At 36.7% G+C, this 9,609-nt stretch overlaps 1 protein-coding gene across 2 annotated transcripts in view; it reads left to right on the forward strand.

The window, feature by feature from the left end:
* LOC106878032 (F-box only protein 31-A) overlaps positions 1 to 6,694 on the forward strand; it is a 37,692-nt gene extending 30,998 nt beyond the window's left edge. For both annotated transcript variants that reach the window (XM_052965969.1, XM_014927117.2), the window contains 3 exons: positions 558 to 717; positions 2,122 to 2,336; positions 4,606 to 6,694. In XM_052965969.1, coding sequence (XP_052821929.1) covers positions 558 to 717; positions 2,122 to 2,336; positions 4,606 to 4,762 — 532 coding nt within the window. In that variant the 3' untranslated portion in view covers positions 4,763 to 6,694. The remainder of the gene's footprint in view (positions 1 to 557; positions 718 to 2,121; positions 2,337 to 4,605) is intronic.
* Positions 6,695 to 9,609: the final 2,915 nt, after the last annotated feature.

Here is a 9,609-nt window from a genome sequence, read left to right on the forward strand (position 1 = left end):
ATATATATATATATATATAGTTACACCATGTAGTTATATTAGCCATTTTAACCCTTTAGCATTTAAACTGGCCATATCCAGCAAAAATATTTGACCCGCTTTAAGTTCAAACCAGCCTGATCTGGCCTCTCACACATACCCTACAATGTCATTTTAAATGTAAACAATCACATTGTTTGGAATGTTGAAGCTACAAGATAATGCAAGATTAATTCAAAACAATGTGAATAAATAAGCATAACATTTAATGAAGTAATCTGAATGCTAATGGGTTAAACATATGCATTTAATTAAGTCAATTTTTGTTCTGTCACTTTTAATTGTGCGTTACATAAAATCTTTCAAGACCAGCTGTGGATATATTTTACTTCATTTTCTAAATATTCTTCCCAGACTTATTATATTTTATTTTTCACACACACACACACACATTCTCTCTCTCTCTCTCTCTCTCTCATATACACATACATACACACATACATATCATCTTTCCATTTGTAGTGACCTTGTATAGCCAATTATAAAAATAACTTTTTAAACTTTATTTTAAATTTTAGATCTGGCTTTGATATGGTTAAGGTCCATATTCCAACAGCCTCTCCACTCACCATTCTTGATGCTGGTATGTACAAAGGGGATTATAATACGTTTGGTTATGAACTGGTTCTAGTTTCATTTTCTGAAGACGGTGATGCTATTCTAGCTTCAAAAGTCACGGTAAGAAATACCAACTGTTTTTTTTTTTCTTTATTATTCTGTATTGTAATATTCTTTATTTAAGAAGTTCAAATACACTTTATTAGCAAAAACTGACAATAAGGCAAGGTCTGTGTGGTTGCTCAATCTGCAAGAGATAGCAGCCAAATCACTCTCAACATCTTAAAAGGAAAGAACACATTGAATAATACAGTTCTAGATATAGCGTCTGAAAACAAAGACAGGATGGTCAAAACTGGAATGCCTTTAACCATTGGTTTGCTTGATCCTGGATGACCTGGATTTAAATAGCAACACCTACAGCACCTCATTAGTTATGGCACTACCACTTTGTCAAGCTGAGAGTTTTGATCGCCAACTTAAATTAATACAAAATGTTCGGATCCTGAGTTATAAATTAGTTTCCATCATCATCATCATCATCATTAGCAGCAGCATCCTTGTTGTTTTAATGACCACTTTTCCATGCTTGCATTGATCGGATGTAATTCACCGAGACACATTTTGTACAACTGGATGCCCTTCCTGTTGCCAACACTCACCTGTTTCCAAGTGAGGTAATATTTCTCCATATCTTCACCGAAGGCTGGAAACAAAGGAGGGGCCCAGTTGGAATTTTCTGTAAGTCAAATAGCCCATTCTGCTCAAAAGGTCCCTGAATAAGGTTCATTTAAGGATGATGAACGAAACACCCATGTTTCCGGAGATGAATTATTCAAACCCCAAAGAATTCCTCTCAACACATGGCTATGATGCTCCTCCACTACTTCTGCTCATGATCAGAGATGCACATATCGTCAGCCACTAAGGGACATGTTCAACTGGTTACGGTCAAGCAACTGACAAGCAAATCTGTGGTATTGAGCAGAATATTTGCTGTAGCTCATGTTTTACACCAAGACAAAACATGTACATGATAACACTTCCAATCAGTTAAAATGAGAAGCCATGAGAGCCAGTACCTGGTATATTGTGAATTGTATTTCAAGTTTAGTGACTTATGTGGGTGTTCCCTGTATTTTGTGCTTCCCACCTACTTCAATTTGTTAAATTAAGCCTTAGGGAAGTGAGTCAAACAGACCATACATTAAACTAAAACTCATTACTCTTATTGGAAAAGAAGTTAACCATTTGATTCTGTTTCAAACATCATAGTTTTGTTTACTAAGAAAACAAGAGTATATATGATAGCTACTTAAGCTTGAATAGAGAATAAGACAGAAAAAAGGAAACTCATCCAAAGCTTAACTGCCAAGTGTGGTGTTGATCGACACCAGATCTCTTATCCACAACACCTATAGAGATATCAAAGATAATCATCACATTGTTGCAAAAAGAAATTCTCCTGAAGAACAGTATTACTAAACAACTTAATTTTTTATTAATTTTTTTTCTTAATTACAGGGTGACCCCCATGTGTCAGGGGGTGAAAAAGCATTTGAGATAAATTTAACTGCACCAATACTTCTTCGGGAAGATCAACAAACAACAATGAGTATTGTTCAACAGCATCAATGGACAGTAGTACAAAGCTATGAGAAATTACCTGAACAAGCATTTATTATCCCTCAAGATTGTCTATATGAAGGCCCTAATTTTCCAACTACCTGCAGTGCCAGGTAATGTATTGTGGGTTTTCTTTTTCTTGGATTTGTTTGAGGTCTTTTGTAGGTGGGAAAGGTTATGTTAACACAATTATTATATGTAGGTATAGAATATTGATTTCTAATATTGCAAAAAGCCACATATCTGTGGAGAGAAGACAATCAGTTAAATTTACCCAGGTGTTTGACTAATACTTGAAATCAAGATGTAAGGACCATAACTAAAATGGATTTTACCCTAATCAGTTCTGCAAATCCACAGCCCTTAGATATATAGAACATTAACAACAAATGTTATAAGCTGGATATTTAGTGTTATCAGAGAAGTATAAAGTAAAAAAAAGTCTCTTACCTCAATTTGGCAAATGATTCCAAAATGGAAGTTCTCAACCACTGACTGGAACTTGCTGTGTGACCCAGAAACACTCTCTACTCTATCAGCTGGCTAGTAGGTAGAATGCCTGAGATTCCCATGTTTGCACACATCTGTTCTCAGTGACTGTATTTGCAAAAAAGTGGATGGTCAAATCGCTTGCTTCATCATCTGACATCACTTTGCCTCTTACTTCAAGAACATCTCCCACTATACTATAGCTAGATTAAAAATGATTCAAGGAAATTGTGTAACTGCATCATCCAGATTGGACTAAAAATCCAAAAGAATGGTACAGACCACCATTTTATAATTGAATAGATATCTAATTTATTAATATACAAAGGCTGTAGATTATATAAACAACACCATCATACATGGTTTTTCTCAAACCTTCTCATCTTGCTGTGTTATTTGACACCATCATATTATCATTCATTATTCTTTTCATTCATTTAACATGTATTACTAACGTTCTTCAGTTAAATTAACTATGTAACCAGTAATTCGTTACTTTCTCTAATAACTTCTAGAATCGTATCCCTTTACATACTCATATATTTCTATTGTTCTTTGCTTCCCTATTGCCTTTTGCCGGGCAAAATGCTTAGCGGTATTTTGTCTGCTGCTACATTCTAAGTTCTAATTCCACCAAGGTTGACTTTGCCTTTCATCCTTTCAGGGTCAATAAACACACACACATGCATGCACGCACGCATGCACACACACACATGTATACGATGGGCTTCTTCCAGTTTCTGACGACCAGCTTCGCTCACAAACCTTTTAGCAGCTCAGCACTGTAGCAGACGACACTTGTTCAAGATGCCATGCAGTGGATCTGAACCCAAAACCACAGTTGGAAAACAAACTTCTTGACTTCACAGCCCATTGAACAATTTTTATTTCTTTATGTCTCAATACACACATCAACATCAACCTTCATATTTTGTTTTGTAAAAGAAAGCTAAAAGATGAACCAGGCATTAAGGATACAAGTTGAGGTGTACGAGAGAAGCAGCTGCTGTTGGTATGGACATGCAATATGAATGGATGATGAGTTTCTAGGTGAAAAAGTATTGCTGTGGGAATGATAACAAACCAACAGCAGACTTGTACTAGCCAGTGTGGAAAGCAATGCTACTTTGTGTGTGTGTGTGAGTGTGCACATACCTTGTTAGTAATTGCACATAGCTGTCTCTGCATAGTCACTCACCTTGCTAGAAATAGCAGCTAAATCTTCCTCAAATTTCACTCTGCTGTATCCTTTATACACATATCTTTTATCTTTTACCTGTTTCAGTCATTAGACTGCAGCCATGCTGGAGCACCACCTTGAATTTTTTTTTTTTAGTCAAATAATCCTGGTACTTATTCTATCAGTCTGGTTGTCAAGTGGTGATGGAAGGATAAACACAGACACACACACACATATATATACATAGATATATACAACAGGCTTCTTTCAGTTTCCATCAACCAAATCCACTCACAATGTTTTGCTCGGCCCGAAGCTATAGTAGAAGACACTTTCCCTAGTGCGACTGAACCCAGAACCATGTGGTTGGGAAGCAAGCTTCTTCCCACAACCACTACTGCGACTATATATATATATATATATATATAGGAAATATTAAATAATGTTGTCTTAGATGTAGTACTTCCAAAAAATTGACTGGATGGTCATGAATGTGAAACCTATAGTATATTTTTACATTTTACAATTTTTTGATATTCTCAAAATCCAGATAGAGTAAAATAACTACAAATTATCCATATTAATGGTCAATATTTTATACTCTTCCCAAGATTTAGGGTTTCATTTCTTTTATATTTTACATGTTTAGAAGGTTTTGCCACATCAAAATAGTAACAGCTAGACTTATGCCTATTTGTTTGTTTATTTTTCAGATTTCATGGCAAGTTCCAAGTGCTTTCACCAAGTCAAAACACAGCTGATTTATTTGACTGTCACCTCATTGTTTTTAACAGAAAATTGTTTACAATTCTTACTTTTGAAACAAAGCAACTTTATAGTTTTCATCATGTAGAAGAAACTTCCTTATAACAAAGATCTCAATTTTATTATATTTTTTTTACTGTGATTTTAATACTCCTTTTACAATTTCATTTAAACAAATGAGGTTGGTACACTTAACTGAGATTTTCCATTTCTACTTTTTTTTTTTTTACAAATTAAGACATTTTTATATTACTGAAGTAGATGTTTTACTGCATCATGTGCCATGCTAACCTTCAACATTGCACCATCAAGTAAAAGCAAAATTTCTTATATCCATCATAGACTCACCTCACTCATATCCAAGGCAGCAAATCAGCAGTCATTAGGATGTTGGATGAAATGCTTTGCAGTTTTATTTCTGACACCCAATTTTTATGAGTTCTAATCCTGCCTAAGTCAACTTTGCCTTTCATCCTTTCTGGGTCAATAAAGTACCAATCTAGAACAATGGATAGGCAGAACTTTAAGAATGTCAAATCAGGTACCTTGTATTTGTTCTGCTTCTTGGCATTCTGAATTCAAATTCCACCAAGACCAACTGAAGTGATAGACTTAATTCTTCACTTAGTTTGACAATGATACCTGGCACTTTGGGTATTTTTAGTGGAGTCCATTCAGTTGTGATCATTTAGGCTAGCTTTCTGGTTTGAGGATACCTTCTTCCTTCCCTCCCACTCATCTTGGGGGCTCAGTGAGGATCATGGACTCTGCCTTCCCTCTTAAAAAGATACATAAAACACACAAGTAGATTCTGTTATCATGGAGGTAGACTAGAACTTGGAAAAGTTAGTGGCAGTAGATCTATCTGCAAGAGTAAATACAATGAAAGCAATAACAAAAAAGATGTTAAGATTGCTAAAGAGAGGAAATATTTAATTTTTGGAGCAAAGCCCTTCATTAGAAAATAAGAAAATAATCAATTGGGAAACGTTAGAATAGAAAGAGGCCAACTGGAAGAATCTTCATGGGTTTTCTTAATATCTTGTTTGTCTTTATATCTATTGTAAGAGAAGCTAAAGAATTAAGATAGCTGAGTGGATAGGGTACCATAAGACAACTGAGAGCTTGGCAGTTTTACATCCTGTCACTAGCACTATGTTGTTCACGGCCAAGATGCTTAACTTTCAAATATTTTAGTCAATCTAACTGAAGAGATCTCACAAGGTATGAACAATTCACCATTGCAAGCAGTGGCGGGGCTGCAAAATTGACAAGCAGTTCATTAATTCCAATTAAAAGTTCAGTGTCTGATATCAAGTATAGTTTTTAGAAAGCTGAATTTAGTGGGGCTGATTTACAAAATAGCAGTTGTTTAATTAAGAAGCTTGCTTTCCAACCATGAAGTCTTGGATTTGAACCTACTGTACAGCACCTTGGGAAGTGTTTTCTACTACAGCCCTGGGCTGACCAAACCCTTACACGAGGATTTGGTAGATAGAAACTGAAAGAAGCTTGTTGTGTATATCCAAGTGTATATGTATGTGCATGAGTGTGTATTTGTCTTGATATTACTTGGTGATTGTAAATGAGCAACATTGTCATACAAATGAGGTTGTTCATCTCAGGTCTTTTGTGAAAAAACGTCTAGTTATGGGGAAAAAATATTAATTTGCTTGGAAAACAGATGAGGGTTGGTGACAGCAAGTACATCTGGATATAGAAAAACTACCTCAACATATTCCATTTGACCCATGCAAGCATAGAATAGTAGATGTTAAATGATTAAGACTGATACTTCAGTATTGCCCTTTAGGCTTATGAAACACATTATTTAGAGACAAGCCTAGGAGTACAATACAACGGTTTCAATTATGGATAACATTACTGAATAACAATGAAACTGATATGCTGAGCTATTGATCACCTTGCCATGAGTTTCAATTCATGACTGTTGCTAATTGTTTAATATTTTAACTTGTTTTGTTTTTTTTATTTAAGCACAGTACAACTCTAAAAACAAAACTTTTTGTTATTGTCTGTCTCTTCGCTGTTATCTTTTATCATTTACTTGTTTCAGTCATTGGACTGTTGCCATGCTGGAGCACCACCTTGAAAGGTTTAATCAAAAAAATTGATCCCAATTCTTATTTTTTGAAGTTTGGTACTTACTCCTCAGTTTCTTTTGCCAAACCACTAAGTGACAGGGACATAAACAAACCAACACCAGTTGTTAAGCACTGGGTGGGGAACAAGCAGAAACACACACACACACACATGACAAGCTTCCAGACAGTTTCCATCTTCTAAATTCACTCACAAGGCATTGGTTGACCTGAAACTTTAGCAAAAGACACTTTTGCAAAGGCGTCACACAGTGGGACTGAACCTAAAACCACATAGTCGCAAAGCAAACTTCATAACCACACAACCACACTCACACCTGGCGCTTAAAGATCAAAGTGCTATTTGCCTACTGTGATAGGATTAGAACCTCTGACCATATAGCAAGAGGTTTTTCACACATTCTACCTCTATATATTTATTGATTATTTTTCTTCAAATAAACACTTCTCCCCTTAACCAGTTTGTCCGTCCTATAATCTGTGGAATTGTAGAAGTAACACATGAAGACAGTTTTCATGTCTTAAAGTATCTTTTATCTTTCACTTGTTTCAGTCATTGGACTGTGACCATGCTACAGCATCGCCTTGAAGGGTTTAATTGAACAAATCAACCTCAGTACTCATTTTTATGTTTGGTACTTATTGTATTGGTCACTTTTGTTGAACTGCCAAGTTATGGGGGACATTAACCAACCAATATAAATCGTCAGGTGGGTGTGGGGAAACAAACACAAAAGTTCCAGGCCAACCAATGCCTTGTGAGTGAATTTAGAAGATGGAAACTGTGTGGAAGTTTGTTGTGTGTGTGTGTTTCTGCTTGTTCCCTACCCAGTGTTTGACAACTGGTGTTGGTTTGTTTATGTACCTGTCACTTAGTGGTTTGGCAAAAGAAACTGAGGAGTAAGTACTAGACTTCAAAACACACACACACACATGTGACAGGCTTACTCATAGTTTCCATCTATGAAATTCATTCATAAGGCATTGGTTGGCCCAGGGCTATAGCAGAAGGCACTTGCCCAAGGTGCCATACAATGGCACTGAGCCCCAAACCACATGATTAAAAAGCAAGCTTCTTTATCACAATCCTTCCCTATACAATGTAAATAGTTACAAGGCAAGAAAATACTGATCAGTTATGTAGTGAAATGTACAGTTCCCAGTGGTATCTACAGGGTGTCCACAAAGTCTGGGTACATAGGGGGATTAACACATACTTTAAGAAATTATTATTTCTTATATTTAATTGTTTATGTTATGATTTTATTTACTCCATGTATCCAGACCTTGTGGACACCCTGTATTTCACCCTTTTCATTCAGATTACTCTGTCAAATGTAATGCTTATTTATTCACATTGTTTTGAATTAATCATGTATTATCTTGTAGCTTTAACATTTCAATGATCATCATCATCATCATCATCATCATTTAACGTCCGCTTTCCATGCTAGCATGGGTTGGACGATTTGACTGAGGACTGGTGAAACCGGATGGCAACACCAGGCTCCAATCTAATTTGGCAGAGTTTCTACAGCTGGATGCCCTTCCTAACGCCAACCACTCAGAGAGTGTAGTGGGTGCTTTTACGTGTCACCCGCACGAAAACGGCCACGCTCGAAATGGTGTCTTTTATGTGCCACCCGCACAAGCCAGTCCAGGGGCACTGGCAACGATCTCACTCGAAAATCCTACGGGAGCCAGTCAGGCGGTACTGGCAACGGCCACGCTCAAAATGGTGCATCTCATGTGCCACCCACACAAGAGCCAGTCCAGGGGCACTGGCAACGTGATTGTATATTTTTAAAATGACATTGTAGGTCAGTATGAGAGGCTGGATCTGAGCATAATATAGTTAAAATATTTTAATCAAATATGGTTGGTTTGAATACTAAAGGGTAAACATAGAGGTGACTTAGGCGACTTCAGAGTTAAGTCTCTTGTTCAGGATGGCTACTGCAGAGCAACAAGTGACAAAATATGTCTTCTGTACTCTTTGCTTAGCAACCGTACATTTTAAGCCTAACCCACAATAACTAAACTGAAAATATCCCTGAATATTTCATTTTCATGTAGTGTGTCATAGGAAAGTTAACAAGGCGCAGAAGTGGCTGTGTGGTAAGTAGCTTGCTTACCTACCACATGGTTCCGGGTTGAATCCCACTGCATGGCACCTTGGGAAAGTGTCTTCTACTATAGCATCGGGCCGATCAAAGCCTTGTGAGTGGATTTGGTAGACAGAAACTGAAAGAAGCCCGTCGTATATATGTATATATGTGTGTGTGTGTGTATATTTGTGTGTCTGTGTTTGTCCCTCCAACATTGCTTGACAACCGATGCTGGTGTGTTGACGTCCCCGTAACTTAGTGGTTCGGCACAAGAGACCGATAGAATAAGTACTAGGCTTACAAAGAATAAGTCCTGGGGTCGATTTGCTCGACTAAAGGCGGTGCTCCAGCATGGCCGCAGTCAAATGACTGAAACAAGTAAAAGATAAAAGATAAAAGATACTAAGGCTTATGTCTGTCTATATTGGTAACTTTGGATAGAAATAGCAGGTTCAAAAGATAGGTAAGAAATTGGGCTTGCATTGTGAGAAATTATTATGTCTCTGTGGTGCGATTCAATAGCAAATTGTTTACATTTATTTTATTGGGATTGACATTTCTCTCAGCCTCTCCAATAATTACATATGAAAACAAGAGCACTCAGAGAGTGCAAACCTCTGCCAATGCAATACCAACATCCTCTCAATAATTAGCCAGAGATGATTTTTAAAATGAGAATATCTGAAATAAACTCAACTGCTCTCACAAACGAGAATACTAA

The sequence above is a fragment of the Octopus bimaculoides genome, chromosome 1 (genome assembly GCF_001194135.2).
Source record: "Octopus bimaculoides isolate UCB-OBI-ISO-001 chromosome 1, ASM119413v2, whole genome shotgun sequence".
In the NCBI taxonomy this organism is placed as follows: domain Eukaryota; kingdom Metazoa; phylum Mollusca; class Cephalopoda; order Octopoda; family Octopodidae; genus Octopus; species Octopus bimaculoides.